The sequence below is a fragment of the Festucalex cinctus genome, chromosome 3 (genome assembly GCF_051991245.1).
Source record: "Festucalex cinctus isolate MCC-2025b chromosome 3, RoL_Fcin_1.0, whole genome shotgun sequence".
In the NCBI taxonomy this organism is placed as follows: domain Eukaryota; kingdom Metazoa; phylum Chordata; class Actinopteri; order Syngnathiformes; family Syngnathidae; genus Festucalex; species Festucalex cinctus.
This window is the reverse complement of record NC_135413.1, coordinates 30053975-30073155: the sequence shown is the minus strand read 5'-3', so window position 1 is coordinate 30073155 and position 19181 is coordinate 30053975. Positions and strand designations below refer to the sequence as shown.

At 36.9% G+C, this 19181-nt stretch overlaps 2 protein-coding genes across 3 annotated transcripts; both read left to right on the top strand.

Annotated features, from left to right (window-relative positions):
- Nucleotides 1-95: 95 nt before the first annotated feature.
- LOC144016770 (dispanin subfamily A member 2b-like) lies at nucleotides 96-8508 on the top strand. Of its 2 annotated transcripts, none has more exons than XM_077518090.1 (3): nucleotides 96-201; nucleotides 4445-4668; nucleotides 7822-8508. In XM_077518090.1, exons 1-3 carry the CDS (start codon nucleotides 162-164, stop codon nucleotides 7990-7992), a joined length of 435 nt encoding a protein of 144 aa, XP_077374216.1. In that variant the 5' UTR covers nucleotides 96-161; the 3' UTR covers nucleotides 7993-8508. The 2 variants fall into 2 exon arrangements, with proteins under 2 accessions (XP_077374216.1, XP_077374217.1); XM_077518091.1 differs by lacking the exon at nucleotides 96-201 and adding an exon at nucleotides 3329-3495.
- A 1116-nt stretch (nucleotides 8509-9624) lies between these two features.
- On the top strand, nucleotides 9625-12232 carry LOC144016786 (interferon-induced transmembrane protein 5-like). Its single transcript, XM_077518106.1, has 2 exons — nucleotides 9625-9840; nucleotides 12011-12232. Exons 1-2 carry the CDS (start codon nucleotides 9625-9627, stop codon nucleotides 12230-12232), a joined length of 438 nt encoding a protein of 145 aa, XP_077374232.1.
- Nucleotides 12233-19181: the final 6949 nt, after the last annotated feature.

Below are 19181 nucleotides of genomic sequence, written 5' to 3'. Positions count from 1 at the left end.
TGTAGCACCACCCCTGGACGGGTGGCAACGTAATCCAAATGTGTACGTTCAATTAGAACCAAGAACCAATCAGTTGGCCGAGGTTGAATGCAGAAACCAGAGAGACTGCTGTTCTCCCAGAAATTCTAGGATGTACAAATATCCTGGGCCAGAATATTGTAATGCGCTGTATGGATTTGCCACGTGTTCGTATATGTAAGTGTAAGTATATTGTATATTTTCTTGCCTTCATTTATGATGTTTCTCCCACAATAAATGTTTTAAATGTTTCAACTCTTCCAGAAATATAAAAAAATAATAATAATAATAATAATTTATATATCTTAACATATGGAGCTCAAGCTGAAGAGCAGAGTGGCGCAGCGGAAGCGTGCTGGGCCCATAACCCAGAGGTCGATGGATCGAAACCATCCTCTGCTAAGACTTTTTTTTTTAAGTTATAAAAAATGTTTTGCTTAAAACACAAAGATAATTTGCTTTTGTGGAGGACGAAGGAGTATTTTCGTTGCTTTGTTGTTATTTCGTGGAATTTTGGCTGGAGCTCGTCATACAGAAAACGACATCATTTTTATAGACACCAGTGTCGCCATCTCCTGGCCAGTATGAGAGATGCTCGCGGTGACAACTTCCGGCAATCCAAAACAAAAAAAACACGCAACTGATGTGCGTCTCCTGCTACATCCTATTTTCGTTTGTGAAGTAAAAATTAAAAAATAAAACCATTATTCGATTTTTCTTACCCGTTCCAGACATCCAAACGAGACAATAAAGCAGCATTTCAATCTGTTTTAAACCGAAAACCAAATAACGAGTCGTTTTTATATTTTTCATATCTATTTCCAAACGTAATATCCGATGACAAGAGACACGGTTTGCGTTGCATTGCAGTAATCCCCCTTAAGGGCCTCAATGGCAAAAGACAAAACACAGCTCCTTATTTGGCAATGCAGCTGACTTTGTTTGCAAGCCACTTACAACTCGCGCCCAAAGTTTTAGGCACACCTCTTCGGAAAAATTGTATCCCTCGGGGTACTTCTCCTGTGTCGAAGGCGAAGGTGTTACCCTCGAGTTTTGGAACAGCTGCTGACCCAGAACTTTTGACTGCGGTCAAGCCAGCCGCCACTCGAAAAGACGAAGTCAAGCCAGCCGCCCCAACGATTGTTAATACTGTGCATTACGGTAACATGCCGACGTGCCCCTGCGCTGGCCACCTTCAAAATAAAAGCTGAGCAACACCTGGTTTAGGGTTTAAAATAAAGAATCATAAAAAAATAACGGTTTGTTATTCCAGAACCAGACCAGTTCTAAGGGACACTACACCACCCCAGGTATCCAGCCAAAGTACTTTCAACAAAATCTGATGTTGCATTTCAAAATAAAACTCATTTGAACATTGCAATCTCGACTATAATCCCTGATTTCAAAAAATCATTAAAAATTCATGGTTTGTTATCCCAGGACCAGACCAGTTCTAAGGGACACGACACCATCCCAGGTGTCCAGCCAAAGTACTTTGAACAAAATCTGATGTTGAATTTCAAAATAAAACTCATTTGAACATTGCAATCTCGACTATAATCCCTGATTTCAAAAAATCATTAAAAATTCATGGTTTGTTATCCCAGGACCAGACCAGTTCTAGGGGACACGACACCATCCCAGGTATCCAGCCAAAGTACTTTGAACAAAATCTGATGTTGCATTTCAAAATAAAACTCATTTGAAAATTGAAATCTCGACATTAATCCCTGATTTAAAAAAATCATTAAAAACTCATGGTTTGTTATCCCAGGAACAGACCAGTTCTAAGGGACACTACACCATCCCAGGTATCCAGCCAAAGTACTTTGAACAAAATCTGATGTTGCATTTCAAAATAAAACTCATTTGAAAATTTAAATCTCGACTATTATTGCTGATTTAAAAAAATCATTAAAAATTCATGGTTTGTTATCCCAGGACCAGACCAGTTCTGAGGGACACTACACCACCCCAGGTATCCAACCAAAGTACTTTGAACAAAATCTGATGTTGCATTTCAAAATTTTTGAATCAGCAATAATAGTCGAGATTTAAATTTTTAAATGAGTTTTATTTTGAAATGCAACATCAGATTTTGTTCAAAGTAGTTTGGTTGGATACCTGGGGTGGTGTACTGTCCCTCAGAACTGGTCTGGTCCTGGGATAACAAACCATGAATTTTTAATGATTTTTTTTAAATCAGGGATTATAGTCGAGATGTAACTTTTCAAATGAGTTTTATTTTGAAATGCAACATCAGATTTTGTTTAAAGTCCTTTGGTTGGATACCTGGGGTGGTGTAGTGTCCCTTAGAAGTGGTCTGGTCCTGGGATAACAAACCATGAATTTTTAATGATTTTTTGAAATCAGGGATTAATGTCGAGATTTCAATTTTCAAATGAGTTTTATTTTGAAATGCAACATCAGATTTTGTTCAAAGTGCTTTGGTTGGATACCTTGGGTGGTGTACTGTCCCTCAGAACTGGTCTGGTCCTGGGATAACAAACCATGAATTTTTAATGATTTTTTTGAAATCAAGGGATTATAGTCGAGATGTAACTTTTCAAATGAGTTTTATTTTGAAATGCAACATCAGATTTTGTTCAAAGTTGTTTGGTTGGATACCTGGGGTGCTGTAGTGTCCCTTAGAACTGGTCTGGTCCTGGGATAACAAACCATGAATTTTTCATGATTTTTTGAAATCAGCAATAATAGTCGAGATTTAAATTTTCAAATGAGTTTTATATTGAAATGCAACATCAGATTTTGTTCAAAGTACTTTGGCTGGATACCTGGGATGGTGTAGTGTCCCTTAGAACTGGTCTGTTCCTGGGATAACAAACCATGAATTTTTAATGATTTTTTGAAATCAACAATAATAGTCGAGATTTAAATTTTCAAATGGGTTTTATTTTGAAATGCAACATCAGATATTGTTCAAAGTAGTTTGGCTGGATACCTGGGGTGCTGTAGTGTCCCTTAGAACTGGTCTGGTCCTGGGATAACAAACCATGAATTTTTAATGATTTTTTGAAATCAGCAATAATAGTCGAGATTTAAATTTTCAAATGAGTTTTATATTGAAATGCAACATCAGATTTTGTTGAAAGTACTTTGGTTGGATACCTGGGGTGGTGTAGTGTCCCTCAGAACTGGTCTGGTTCTGGAATAACAAACCGTTGTTTTTTTATGATTCTTTATTTTAAACCATAAACCAGGTGTTGCTCAGCTTTTATTTTGAAGGTGGCCAACGCAGGGGCACGTCGGCACGTTACCGTAATGCACAGTATTAACAATCGTTGGGGCGGCTGGCTTGACTTCGTCTTTTCGAGTGGCGGCTGGCCTGACCGCAGTAACTTACTGCACAATATCGGCTTGCTGTAATTGTTAGGAATAAATACTTTGCTGTGGCACTGCGATAGACGTGTGCGTATATCGTCATTCCTGAGCCCATCAGCACCCCGGAACTTCAAGGTATATTTTGGGTATATATTGGGTGATATTTTTTTTCCACCTTCACTGTAGTGCCCATTGTTCACTCTTGACGAATAGCCATAGAATTAATGTTATGCAAATGTACTATTTCAGAAGTGTGTATCAAATCCTTAATCAGTATTCAGTACACATGAAGTAGCTCATTGTTTCAAAAAAAAAAAAGGTTGGTGACCCCACCCCAGCTTTGTTATATGCATGTTGTTTTTGTTTGAGTTTGAGTTTGGTTTATTAAAAGGACAGTGTGCACGGCAGTAACATTAAAAAGATGGCTGCACCAGATTTAGCAAAATGCTCATTTCCATCTGTAGTCCTCATAAAATAAAATTACATAACAGTTAAAAACTACATACAAACAACATACAAAGCACCAAAATTACATTCAACTAACATATGAAGTATCAGATACGCAGTACAGCGTTATTAAATTACATATCCTATTAAAAAAAAAAATAGAGGCAGAATTATACACAACATCAATTTACAAATCTATAACAAGCACAAAATACATAAATCGTAGAGGTAGTAGTCGTAATATATTCGCTATTGAAGCAACAACAGTTATACTTGTGGCTGTGTCCATCAGACGGTACCCACTCGGGTATCGTCTGATGGACGTGTACCCAAGTACTAAAAATGTGGACAGGACTGACAATAAAGGTTAACGGAGTGGCACAAGAATTGTTGCTTACTATGAAGTGCATATTTTTTATGTGCGCGCACAAAATGTTACTTCAAACATAACATTGACAGTTAATCAAATGAATTCACAATATTTCCCATTGGCGAAACTTGTTTCAAAAGGAGAACCAGATAGTGTGACAACATCGTGTTCCTTACTGCCCAAAAAAAAAAAAAAGTCCATTATTTCATTTCCTGTACGTCAAATTTACAGTATTAAAAAGGAAATGTTGCATCTGACTTGTCGCAGCCATGTACCCAGCAGCCAGCCAACCCGGGGTGGTCCCCATGCAGCCCGCAAGATCTGCAGGCTTTTACCCGGGTCAGCCCGACGGATCCACCGTGGTCCACTTAAGTCCCGTGAACGTCAGCACGCAGCGGCCGCGAGACTACATCATCTACTCCCTCTTCTCGTTTGTCTACATGGGGAATCCTTTCTGCTTGGGGCTGGCGGCGCTCATCTTCTCCATCAAGGTCAGCTCGACAGTTTTTTGTTTTGTTTTGTTTTGTTTTGTTTTGTTTTGTTTTGTTTTGTTTTGTTTTGTTTTGTTTTGTTTTGTTTTGTTTTGTTTTGTTTTGTGTTTTGTTTTGTTTTGTTTTGTTTTGTTTTGTTTTGTTTTGTTTTGTTTTGTTCTGTTTTGTTTTGTTTTGTTTTGTTTTGTTTTGTTTTGTTTTGTTTTGTTTTGTTTTGTTTTGTTTTGTTTTGTTTTGTTTTGTTTTGTTTTGTTTTGTTTTGTTTTGTTTTGTTCTGTTTTGTTGTCTCTTTGTGTTTCTTAGATGACATTAAAATACATAGACCTATTCCTATTCATTGTAATAATAATTAACTTAGGTCAATGGACTGTCATGACCAGAGTTAAAATTAGCGTTGTTCCGATACCGTTTTTTTGGCTCCCGATACCGATATCGATACCCAGTTTTGCAGTACAGTGGTACCTCTACTTACGAAATTAATTGGTTCTGGAAGAAAGTTCTTAAGTTCTTTTAAACAGCTTTAATTAAGTGTTGTTTTTTTTTGTTTGTTTTTTTTTTTTTAAATAATATTAATTATATATATTAATATATTAATATTATTTTAAACGTCCTTATGTTAAATGTTTTAAAGTTTCTTGAATAATGTTTTAAGATTGTTATTGTATGTTGTTTTTTGTTTTTTTTTAGTAAATTTTGTAACCTATTTTTATTTTTTATGTTTTATTTTTTTCCCTCTGAATGTTAACTACTGTTTTTTGATGCTTATGTGTTGTCTTTCCTTGTGTAAAGCACATTGAGTTGCCTTGTGTATGAAATGTGCTATACAAATAAACTTGCCTTGCCTTGCCTTGCCTTGTAGAAAAATTTGTAAGTAGAGACGCATTTTCCATGTAAATGCCCTAATCCGTTCCAAGCCTCCCAAATTTCAGACATCAATGTTTTATAGAGCATAAAAATGCATCAAAACATGTAACAAATACATGTTACAATTAGATTATTGCACAATAAATGAGAGTTGTGCATAATGTAAATAACAAAGAATAGAGTAAAGAATAAAAATGGTGGTCATTTTCCTTTTTAACTGCTATCCTCATCGTTTTTTGCCCTCTGGTTCATGTTCTCCTCTCTCAGAAGTGTTTTTTTTTTTTCTTTTGCCTGGTGTTTTGTCAAGAACTGATCTATGGATTTATTTTTATTTTTATTTTTTTTTAAATAAACAATCCTTCGTTAATGTCCAATGCAAACATCATCTTAGTGAGCAAATGCCCGACTGGTGAACACTTTTTCCGGGCGATTCTTTTAAACAAATTCTGAAACTTCATGGAAACTTCCGCTATGGCGAGGCATCTTTTTCAAAAAAAAAAAAAAAAAGGCCCGAATTGTCGCAATTAAAAACTTACTGTGCCTTCATCAATCACTAATTGTTTGAATTGTTGCACAAATTTGTTGGCCGTTAGTTCATACATTTACAAAAAACTATCGGAACACCTCATGGGCCGCGGGATGAATGATGAGGACGCTGTAGAGAAACCGATCTAGTATACGCTCATATCTATGGTACGTTCCTCTTAGCCAATGGGATGCCAGAACGATGCACAAACACCGATCTCGTATTTACGCTCGTAGGTACCTATGGTAGGAAATAGCCATAACCGAAAGTACGTTGCGTTCGGTAATGTATTTTTACCTTTCGTATCTAGAAATTTCTTTCGTAACAAGAGGCAATATTTTCCCGTTGAGGAGTTTCGTAACTCGAAAATTTCGTATGAAGAGACGTTCGTAAGTAGAGGTTCCACTGTATCGGCCGATACCGATACCATACCGATACTTAAGGTTTTTTTTTTCCTCAACATGAAAAAGCTGTCCTGCCATTGGTTCAGAGCATTCAAGGGCCAATAGGATATCTTAGATCGGCATGCAGTGAACGTGTCACATACCGGTGAATGTCGTGCACGAGCAAGACACAAGATGCTGCATCCAAATTCCTATATTAGCGTTGGAATTAATGGTATCGGCATGTTACTTGTGAGTAGTCACCGATACCGATACCGCTGTTTTAATGCAGTATCGGCACCTCTGCCGATACCAGTATCGGTATCGGAACAACACTAGTTAAAATACAACAGCGTAGTGGGCAAGCTAGTATTTATCAACAATAAGCACACAAGCATATATTTAATATTATTTCACGCCACACATTGTATCGTTATTCACCATGTGAACAGAAATGTGATTAAATATAGGAGCAGATCTAAATGGGAATGTGAATTGAACTATTCGTTCCTCGATGTATTGTTAACCATCTATGGTCGTTTCGGCTGCTTGTTTACTTTCAAACTAAGCAAAGTGTTATGTAGGAATGTGGGAAAAAAAAAAAAAAGATTTGTTGGGTTGTTATGATTGTGTCGTTGTTAATGTTTCATATCATGTGTTGTTGTGTAAGCACGTCGTGACAGCTGCGGCCGTTTGAAAACGCTATATGAATAAAGTATTTAAAAAAAAATGCAGTCATAATGATTTCGTTGAAATATAATTGATTTATTACATTAAATAATATTTATTGGTACTGTTAGTCAATTAAGAATATACTAAAAACTGCACACAAAAAAAATGCCTGCCCCACCCCAAATTAACGCCTTACCTGAGTCTTGCTACCCAAATGCAATTTTCATATTTTTCATTCATTAAAAAATGTAAAAAAAAATTAAAAATAAAAAAATACTATAACCCATGGATATTTTTTTCCCTATGTAACAAAAATGCTTTATGGACATTTTATTCTTGCTGCCCTAATTCAATTTTCATATTTTTCATTCATTAAAAAAAAAATAAAAAAAAATGCTATAACCCATGGACATTTTTTTCCCTATGTAACAAAATGCTGTATGGACATTTTATTCTTGATGCCCTAATTCAATTATCATATTTTTCATTCACAAAAATAAATAAATAAATAAATAAATAAATAAATAAATAAATAAAAATAACACAACTGCTGTATGGACATTTTATTCTTGCTATACTAATGTAATTCTGTTAAAGAAGAAGAAAAAAAAAAGAACAACAACAAACAAAGAAAAAAACTGCTGTATGGACATTTTTTTCAAGTTATGTAACATGAAAGCATTTGTTTGTGTTTGTGCTTTCATTCAGGCCAGAGACCGGAAGGTGGTTGGAGACATCGAGGGAGCCAAAAAACACGCCTCGACCGCCAAGTACCTCAACATCGCAGCCTCCATCATTTTTGGCATTTTAGTCTTAATTGTTATCATCACATACTCGGTCGTGCTTGACAGAGCGATACGAGGAATCCGTCATGGCTAAATTTCAAGGTGGTCGGTGGTCACCTGCTGCTTGCATGCATGGATCGTCAATAAATACATAAAAAAAAAAAAAAAAAAAAAAAATCTAAGATCCAACACAAGAACTGCTCCAAAATGTATGACCAAAATGTATGGGGAATCTTTTGGATTTGCACTTTCTGTTTTGGAATTGTTGTTGCAGTATTAGTTTGAAGTTTGAAGTTTGAAGTTTATTGAACATATGCATATATACACGTATAATTATATAAACACATAAAGTTAAAAATAAAAAAATAAAATAAAAGAAACATCCAATAAATATCTATGTATATGTTCAAGGGAGTAGGAAGAAGTTGAAAACTTATCCAGTCCTACCCCTTATTCTTCATATCCTATCACTTATTTATAATAAATTACATTTTTAATAAAAGAAAATATAATGCTACTCGTATAAAAAAATAAAATAAATAGAAAAATAAAAATACACAATAGTTGCAGTATTACATCAGAAGTTGAATAAAAATGTGTGTGTTTGCAACATGTTTGCTTTTTTGTCATTTGATTTTTTTTTTTATTGAGTCAACCACTGGTTGAAAAGATTGGGCTTGATGTTGTTGGATTAAGTTAGATCAAATGAACAACCCATCACTGGCGTCTGGATATCCCTTTGTCTTGTTTTGTTTTATTCATTTTTTCCTTTCGGACACAGGTGAGCAGTCAGGGCGAGCATATTTTGTTCTCGTTCACCAGTAGCGTCTTGGCTGACCTCGGATCGGCTTCCAGAAGCGTCGACGGGCTTGCATTGTGCACATTGCTTTCGAGCAATATTGCCTCGATTCTTGTCACCACTGTTGCCAGCCTACTTGTAGTTTTTTGATAGAGGACTCCTGAGCGCTACCAAAGCAGGGAAGCCCACGCCAGCCGCATTCCAAGTACCAGACCACCAACCCCATTTTGCGTATTGACAGCAGATTCATTGTAGCCACATTACAGCCTTATCATGTAGCCTTGACTGTTACAACAAATGTCCAAACGGAATTAGAGCCAGACAATCTTTCGATACACCAATCGATGTTATCAATGCAGGTGTATAAACAAGAGTTAGTCTTGACAATGTTAGCAAGTAATCATATACAACTCCAGTTTTGGGTAATTAGTGATGTTGTGAGTTAACTGTTGTTGATGTCTCTCTCAAGCTCCGCCAATTCTTCCACTCTTTTTCACGATTCGTGTTTGTTGTTGAGCAGAGTAATCTTTACTAGTTTGAATAAGTCCATTCTTTCTCATTTGTCGCGCCTTTTTGGCGATGTTAGCATTTCGTTTGGTGAGATTTTCGTTTGTGACGGTTTTTCAGTCATCTTTTTCTTTCTGTCAACACATGGGGAAATGGGGGGGGGAAATTCCATCTTCTCCCTCGAAGGTTTCTGCTTGTTGGCCGTGCTTATTTTCGGCTCTGTCAGCTCCACCGCATAATGACAGAGCTGGCGCATATGAAAGGTCCATGCCCAACATACGTCCTCTCCGAGTCGCCTCCCTTTTCACCGGCCCATATAAACCTCTTCTTTTTTTGGGGGGGGGGCAACTCTCCATTGAATCTCCCTCGCTTGCTTCCACCGAAAGCAAAACGTTCAGCCAGGACCGAGCGGACCCGACCATGGACAACCATTCGTACAGCCATTCGTTCTTCCCCTCCGACTGCACCCCGCTCACCAACTGCAAGTCTGCCCGCAAACCGGCCGGCTCCACCGTGGTCAACATGGGCAACGTGGGCCAGAACCCGCCTCGGGACTACATCTTCTGGTCTCTGTGCAACACCTTGTATGTGAACTTCTGCTGCCTGGGATTCATGGCGCTCCTGTATTCCATCAAGGTAAGCCATTCGCCGCGTTTGCTTATGTAAATATGCTGGCGCGCCAAGAAAAGTCTGACGGGATTGTTTGAGGATTGTCGTTCCCTACACGTGATTTACTAAAAAGTTTGACTTGCATTGCGACGGTCAGCTATGATTCGGATTTAAATTCTATCGTTAGCCTGTTAGCATAGATGCTAACAAAGTCTCGATTCAACCATGCAATGACTGACAATCTACACAAACATAAAAAAAATAAAAAAATAAATTTAAAAAATAATAAGAAGAAGATTAGATCCATCATGGCAGACAGCTGTCGTAATCTACAAATTAAGACTTAAAAAAAAAAAAAAAAAAAACAAACAGAAATGGGACCAGAAACTCAGTTGACACACAAGAAGAAACTACAGCGTGTACAAAAGTTTTTCACGAACCAGCAGCGGACTGGCTGGGAGTCCGTAATTAAAGACGGCGAGTGGCTTCATCCGGGCGGTTAAAAATGGCGTAATTGCCATGTTGTTGGTGGGCGAGTGCTCGACATAAATTAGAGAGGGAGGAAGAAGAGGAAACTTTGGGTTGCTCCAAAATTAAACGGCTGTAAACGGCTGCTTGAACCTGAGAGATTTGGAAAGAGCAGTGGTTAAATGTTTGGAATGGATACAAACAGTAGCTTCGTTTGGTTGGAGAAAAACTAAACCAAGAACCAAAACCGTGTCTGTAGAAGCATGTCACAAATCATAACCCAAACGCTAAACCTTGCTGGTGGATGCTGCTAACCCTAACCCGAGTCCTAGTCATAACTCTTATTTTAAAACTAACCCTGAACACTGACTTAATCCAAGGATGGGCAAAATAAGGCATTTAATCTTAGCATTTCAGTTTAGTTCTTATTTCATTAAAGTTGGTTAGCATGTTAGCTCATTTTTTTTAATTTTTTTATTTAGTTTCTTTCTATCTCGTATCTCCACGACTTCACATCTCAGTTGGGCTACTGTTTTTTTTTTTGTTTTTTTTTGTTTTTTATGTAACGGGCATCTTCGGGAAGATGTATGTGGCTCACTCCAAACGAAGATCGTGGGAAAAATAAACAACATTCGGAGAGGGAATAGCTTCAGCGCAACTTTATTTCTTCGTCTCTTTTCTCCGGTTTCCAAACAACGCTCACAAATCGCTCCCCCTCCCATTTTAATGTACCGACCTCATAGCTAGCTAGCATAGTTAGCTAGTGCTAATCTTGAGACCAACCATTTTGATAACTTGGCACAACCAGGTAAAAGAAGAAGAAGAAAAAATACATCTACATTATGTTTTCTAATGTTGTGAATTTACTACTGAAAAATGCTAAATTAGCTAACGATAACAATTGAAAAATAATACTCGAACGGATGGTGGATAACTGATTTCTCTAAATCTATTGCATCGTATAGATACACACACCTCCATGTTGCTGCTGTCTGTTTATTTTCTAGCTAATAAGTGCCCAGATCTCAAGCAATCAATCGATTAATCAATCAGTCAATATCCCAACCAGGATTTTCTGTTGCGTGATTATCCACAAGGGTTGAAAAACTATAAAGCCTGTTTTTGAGAAAGAGTAGAATATATGGGTATGTTTTCAAATGTAAGTCGAGTAAAAAGTCGTCATTAGACTAAATACTCATACCTGAAAATTAAGTACACTTTATTAAAATTAAGTAAATTTTGTAGAGTACACTTCACAGTCTATTTGCTCCTAATCTAAACGGAGTAAAATTTACAGTTGGAAGAGAGTAAAATATCCTGAGTAAATTTTACTCAAAGTATTTTGTCGACGAAAGATTATGTTTATGTTAATAGCGAAAAGTAGTAATGGCATAGCTCATGTGGTAGAGTAGCCGTCGCTCAAGCTGAAGGTCATCAGTTCGTTCCTCAACCCTTGTGTAATGTTTTTTTTTTTTTTTTTTTTTTTTTTAATAAAATGTACTCCCAAAATTTCCTTTAAAAATTTTATGTGGTGGAAAAAAAAAAAAACTTTATTCGTTTTTCTCTCGTAGACAGTAAAATCTACTCTGAATATTTTACTCTCTTCCAATTGTAAATTTTACTCGAATGGGACCAAATGGAGTCTTTTTCGAGTAAAACGTACCGCGTGCCTAAACTTGAGATCAGATCAGAAGAAATAATCATTTTGTCGCATGTCGGACCCAATTAGGCCCGCGACCAGAAGACGCAGGGCAACTTGCAGCTGGCCCAGGAGTGCTCGGACAAAGCCAAGTGGTACAACATCCTGGCGGCCGGCTGGAACCTGCTGATTCCGCTCCTGGCCATCGTCCTGCTCGTCCTCCTGCTGGTCCACCTGGGCTCCTCCCAGGGCTCCTTCGACTTTCTCGGAGAAGACGGCCTGCAGAATTTCCTCAATCTCTTCAGCTGGTAGACGGACGAGCCGATTTTCATCAACCGTCGAGTAATTTGAGAGAAGCGACACTGCGGAGCCATTGGAAGGCAGTCAGCAAGTTTTCTATTAGATGTAACCATGGCCTGACTAAGTGAAGCTCCGCCCCTCAATTTGAAATCAACAAAATAACGGCTGATAATTTCTTCCCCTGAAAATGAGAATTGGTGAATTTGCAAATGCAAATGCATGCAAGGCGGCATTTAAAAAAAAATAATCTGGACAAATTTGGATCAACGATCTAAAATCAAAGAACGCAGAATTCTTGTATTGTTATATTCCTTTGTGTAGCCAATTCTGAAACTTTTTTTTGAGGTATGTTTATAATATTTATTGTATTTATGTAGCCCCGTCGTCTACGAATGACCTTCCCACGACTTAACCCAATTCTCACGTTTGTTTTTATTAAACATTTGTAATTATAACAACAAAGTGATTGATGGAAACGAAAGGTTTGTTTTCATTCATTTATACTTTTAGTTAATTTTTCTTTAAAGATGGATTACAGTCTTCCCAGCGTGGGCTTGTAATTGAAAGAATCGGAGCTGATTTCAAGGGATAGGGAAAGTTCATATTTTGTCCAGAATGAATTTGATAACTTCATTATTTTTCCTGTACAATTAATACCTTTAAAAAAATATTATTTCCTCTTGCTGTCAACCGATGATGACATTACCTGTGCTGTTAGGTAACAGCCAATCATGGCTCACCTGTTTTCTGGGTTTGGTCAGTAAACTGAGCCACGATTGGTCGTTGCCTACTTCCTCAGCACAGGTGATGTCATCATCAGTTGACAGTAAGTAAAAAAATAAATACTTTTTAAAGGTATTAATTGTACATGAAAATGGGTAATAATGAAGTTACCACATTAATTATAGACAAAATATGTACTTTTTACAGTTGAAAATGGCTCAATTCCTTTTAAGTAAGGAATCATTTTCAGCTAGAAAGAGAAATCAGGAAGTTGCAAGCAAGTCAAATTATTGTATATGTATTCATTGTGATTAAAAAAAAAAAATGACATCATTTAGAATATGAATATCGAAGCAGTGTTACACATAGAAAATTAAATAGGCCGAAAAATACAATATATATAAACTAATACTAATAATAATAAATTAAATTAAATAAAAATTAAATATGCATAAAACAACTTTTCAAAAATTTAATATTTATCAACAAAATAATTTTGTTGATAAATACAAGATTTATTTATCAAAATTCCAACAAACATATTCAAATGGATGTAGATTTTATGGACTATTTCAAACTGCGCTAACTGCTAAGCACAAACTGTATTATTTTACACAACTCGAAAATTAGCTAAACATGATTCAACTATTAAATTGTGTCTATTTCTTGGGGGGGGGGGGGGGGGGTGATACCTTATGAGTTATATTATATCATTTTTTAATTCCTTTTAACATTTAAAAAATCCACAATAATCAGTGTTGCGCTGAACTTTCCACCCACTCCACCCATTCGTTTATTTTTCTTTAAACTTTTCAAGACTTTTTTTTTTTTTTTTTTTTTTTTCCCCCAATGTACTTTTTGACTCACACGTTGTTACATGCTTTTCCTTCCAAACTGGACTGGACTGGATGTAAGGGCTGTGTTCTTGTGGTTCTGCCTGTGTACCGACACCCTGCTTTTAAACTGCTACTTACACGGATCCGGGAACGGCTTTAATTCCCAGGCGGGTCCCGGGCTCGCTTCCCTTTTCATCCCAGCTGCGTCCAAATATATAGACAGAGATTATGCACAGCATCGTGCTGAAGAGGAGTCCGCTGCTCACAGGAAGCTATGGTCTAGTGATAGACCGATATGGTTTTTTCAAGGCCGATACCGATACAGATTTTTGTAGTCAAGTTGGCCGATAACCGATATTTCAAGCCGATATTCATTTGCAGTAAAATGGGGAGGGGGGGGGGAATTCTTTCAAACTATATATAATTTCTCACTGAGTAACAAATTCATGTGAATGTAGCTCATTTGGGGGTTTTGTTAGGGTTCGTAAAAACGTTTCAAAAAGATTTTTGCGGTGAAAAATTGTGTGAATATGTTCCAAATGTGTTTACGACAAATAAAAACTGACTGCGAACATCTTACAAATCCTGATGAAAACCCCAAATTCGCTACGTTCGCAAGTATCCCCTGCTCAGTGAGCTTTATCGGCCTTCAGATTCAAAACATGGCCGATGCCGATATTTGTCAAAATGCCAAATATCGGCGCCGATAATCGGCCCCGGCCGATTATCGGTCTATCCCTAGAAGAAACGTGGATCGCGAGCAGTTTTGGAGTTTTGTGGCCCCAATCACGTTCCAAAAATGTCTAATATTATTTGGTTCCTGTCAACTAAAGAATTCTTAATACCAACTGTTGGACCAAAACAAACAAACAAAAAACCTTCAACTTGTACGCGCCAGTATGGTTTAATTTAGTACAGTCGCTTTTAGTTGTGTTAAAATTCTTGCCTGCATTGTTACTGTAGCTTCAGAGCTTTTGTGTTTATTTTAGGACAATGTCAGCAAAATAAACCAAATTCCTAATACCCGTGCAACTGTAAAAAGAAGTTATTGTTAATAGTGACAAAAGTGTAAAAAAATAAATAAAACTATCATGCTTAACTTGCATGTTGAATGATTACTTGAATAATGTGATTTGTTTTAAAAACAAAATGACTTTTATTCATGCAGTGATGTCGGATATTTCACAATAATAACCTCCTGACTACCAGGGAAAAATAAATATTGTCCAATCATGTTTATTTTGATATCCCCCAATCTTTGTGAAGTAACTGGAATACTGCAAAATAAATTTTTGAAAAAAATAAATAAATTTAAGCTATGATGTGTCCACTACAGAGGACATTTTTAAAAACTTAAATGCTAGGCTCAAATACAATTAAAATAATTCAAACAATACTTTAATGTGTTCTTAAGAGTCTTATAGAAAACATGCTAACAACATTTAAAGCCTAAATTTGTTCAATAAAAAGTGTTATACACTTACTATTCCTCTTCCCTAAAAAGTGCTTTCACTGAGGGAAGCCATTTTCTTTTATGATGCAATCAAAGGTAGCAAAGCCCCGCCCCTACACATTTGGTATCATTGGAAAGCTCTGAATGTCCTCTATAGAGCACAAAAAGGATGTGGGAGATAATTCAGGTTTAAAAAGGTCCACTACAGTGGACAAATTTGAATTGCTGGTAGTCAGGAGGATACCAAACCTTTTAATTTGCTCAATTAGCTTTCTTGACGCTAGTTCCCATATGAAGGTAAGTTTTTTTTTTGTTTTTTTTTAATGATTTAACAATGTATTGTAAATTACTTTGAGAATCCCTAAACCATCCCATTTCAGAACCATGGACCCAAGGCCTTTTGGTCATGATCCCATGTGGTCTTTTGGGTCTCTGAGCGCCATTTCAAATTTATGAGAAAATATGATTCAACAACAGCATGTCTGCTTCACAGTTCCGTCATTCTGGATTAGAATCTCGACCGCCCGTGTGGAGTTGACGTGTTCTCCGTGTGCTTGTGTGGGCTTGCTCAGGTGGGCATTTTAAGTTAATTGAAGACTCTAAATCACAGGTGTCAAATTCAAGGCGGAGTTGACCGCATCATTTTATGCCTAAACCGAATACAGTGTTTTTTTTAATGCTTCTGTTTTAATGAAAGTGGTTGTATTTTGTACTATTTGCATTAGTGGTGTAGCTAGCAAGAAGGCGCTAATACTTATGCGTGGGAGTTCACTCCGCCCCCCATGAGTAGCATGTCATTAAATAGTATAGTGTATACAGTATAGTGAGGCTCCACTGGAAATGTAAAAATCAACCCTGGATAGTTTTTGTTTATGCCAGTGTTGTGCTACTAGCGAGCGGAGCTGCTAGCACGTCTAGCCTCTAAAAGCTAGCAGCTAGCAGGCTTCCTGATTTAGGCAGGACAGTCCTCGTTTTCAGTGATGTGTCCTGCGCAACCCCAAGCAGGACGCTGGTTGGTCCTTTTTAAAGAAAATTAGTTTATGTGACCCGACATCAGGCCACGTTTGTCACAACTAGTCTGCGATCGGCCAAGAGTGGCTTCAGTTAAAAATCTCGTATATCATTGGTTCAATAAATGTAAACAAAGCTCCACACTTGGTGCTCTGACTACATCATTTCCTCGCCGTCTTCTTTGACAGCAGCGCTAGCAAGCAAAAAACAAACAAAAAAACATGAGCAGTCAGGGCAAATCGGCCGTAGAACGTCATGTGGTGACGTAGAAGTATAAAAGCAGGCGAGCAGCACATGCGTCAGCCTTGAAGGCATTTTTTTCCCTTGTTATTTACGTTTCAAAATAAGTTATGTTTTGTGGCACAAAAACATGGTACTGTAAACCAAATAAATTGCCAATTTTTTTTTTTTACAATTTTGTTACACAAAGATGATCTATAAACCATGTAAAACTTTATTGTTGATGAAAATACACCGTGAGTCTTATGTATTAATTTTTTTAAAAATATGTCGTCCTTTTTTTTACCTTGTGGAAACGGCCAACCGACTAGCAGCCCACGAGCTAGCAAATTCCAATGTAGCAATCCAATATGGCGTGTATTCAAGGAGTGTAGTCACCCAGAAATACTGTGAAAGGTAAAACACGCCAATGTTGTTGTATTATAACATTAAGCATGTTGCAAAGTACAATCAATACATTAAATTTTGTTTCATTGACAATGTCTTTGATTAGTCCTGTAAATTCTCCTGTAGAATTTCACGTCCAGCTGTTTCATGGCCCTCGGCCACGCTGCAAAGGTCGAATATGTTCCAAGCTGGGCGTATTTCTCCTCCGACCTCCCACCATTCGACTCTTTCCCCCCTCATATTAGCCACTTCTCTTGAGCTGCCCTCTTTATTTATACGCGGGCAAATGACAGCTTGGGGCCTCCAACTTTCTATTTTGCCCTTTCTGCGGCGGCGGGAAAATTGTTGCAGATGTCTGTCGTGAAGGAGAATTACAGGCTTGCAGCTGGCAGAGGGGGAGCGTGTTCAAATGTTGCTTCTTGGGTGTTGCCCCGCGTACATTTGGGGCAAGATATACATGACTTGCATTTTTTTTTACATCCTCTAAAATGAATCAAAAATAATCGTTTGATGGTGAGTGCAAAAAATCGTCATGAAGTGTTCTCACATCGTATGCCTCGCCCCTCCACATAGCTGAAGGTCAACATACTTTTTTTTTTTTTCCTCCCCAAACTTTCCACTCCCAAACAAAAATGACACACTCCCACGCAGCCCAGTCTCACGTGTGCCCCCTCCTGGTGACTGGAAGCAAGTACGGTCTTACTTGAATTTCTCGTATGTGTACCGCCCTCTAGTGGATCCCTCACCTCTGATGCAGCAAAGTTCGACAAATAATATATATGAAAACTCCTTTGTAAAGACAATATTATGAATAGTTATTGTATATTTACAGGGTGTTCCTAATGAAGTGGCCACTAGTGTCTTCCCTTAATCATTTATTCGCATTGAACTAGATTTGTAAACTCTTCCCTTGTTCTACAGTTTCTTTTTTCTAATTTTTGTAAAGTGTATCTGCACAATTATTCATCATATTGTTCATGTGACATTTTCTTAATCCCTTATCAAGCATTTTAAGTTCATGAGTTAAACGTGTGCATTATCTTTTGCCACTGTGTGTGTCCCATGAGCACGTCAACAAAAAAAAAGAAGAAAAACTCAGAACACTCAGAAAAACATCTTGAACTCGTCAAGATGCTGTTTTGACAAGTCACATGCTTCAGTCCTGATTTTAACCAATGAACAAGCCAATTGTTCCACCGCCCACCATTTCAAACATCTTCAGTCTTTCTTTCTTTCTTTCTTTCTTTCTTTCTTTCTTTCTTTCTTTCTTTCTTTCTTTCTTTCTTTCTTTGTATAATAATGTATGTAAATGGAAACATGTAATGTATTTAATGTAATGTATCTATTATATCTTATGCCAGCTGAGATTTCGTACAGAAGTGTTAAGGAGTGGTTGTGACCACAACTCCTTTCTTAATTAAATTAACATGTAAAATATAGTCTTTTAATTTTATCCAACTAAAAGGTGATATTTTTTTCCCCCCAAAAAAGGCTGGGATTTTTTATTTTTTTTTATGTTAAACTCATATTTTTTTATGACTCGATTAATGTTATCTAATTATGCACAATATGTTCTGAAAAAAAGATAATTTAAAAATTTAAATACATTTTTTTATGTATCTAAAAAAGTACATTACTTTTAATATGATCACATTTTGTTTTTTCAAATTTATTTTAGTCGTAGTACACTTCCATTTGACGATAATATACAATAAAAAAAAATGTAGATATAACAAAAATAGAATAATTACCTTTTTTTAAATAACTTTTTTAGATACATCAAAATTAGATTAAAAAAATTATTTGTAGTAAACAAAAAAATACAAAGTACTATTTATATCATTTGTTGGTGTGGGAATCTTTTTTTTTTTTTTTTTTTTTCCCAGGCTTGGAAAAAGGTTTAACGTGATGTAATGAGGACTCGGTCCACCAGTGGGCGCCAGAAAGAACACTTTCAAACTTATACCAAAGGTCCTCAGTGTCAAAAGCTGGAAAACAAAACAAAAATAGAAAAGACCTTATCAAATATTTCTGAACTTTGGTTTCACCAAAAAGTACACTTCAATTCCAATGACTATTTCACGTTCTCCAGTTAGTCTTCTTCAATAATTAATTGAAGGTGTAAAAAAAAAATGTCCACTTAGGCCTTGTCATGTATTTGCTTGAGGGGAAGTGTTGCTCTTATCGATCAACAGCAGCTCCAGGTTACGTAACACCACAAGGCCCGTTAGTGTAACAAACCCTCCTACGCGGGACACACCCACACCCGACACACCCCGCCCCACTTTTAAATACACGCACACACATCTAC

Bases quoted from the DNA above. Each gene is read 5' to 3' on its own strand.
- LOC144016770 (XM_077518090.1), top strand. From the start codon at position 162: ATGCGCTGTATGGATTTGCCACGTGTTCGTATATGTAAGT. The intron at 202-4,444 runs GTAAGTATATTG...GACTTGTCGCAG, and splicing joins ACGTGTTCGTATATGTAAGT to CCATGTACCCAGCAGCCAGC. The intron at 4,669-7,821 runs GTCAGCTCGACA...GCTTTCATTCAG, and splicing joins CGCTCATCTTCTCCATCAAG to GCCAGAGACCGGAAGGTGGT.
- LOC144016786 (XM_077518106.1), top strand. From the start codon at position 9,625: ATGGACAACCATTCGTACAGCCATTCGTTCTTCCCCTCCGACTGCACC. The intron at 9,841-12,010 runs GTAAGCCATTCG...GGACCCAATTAG, and splicing joins CGCTCCTGTATTCCATCAAG to GCCCGCGACCAGAAGACGCA.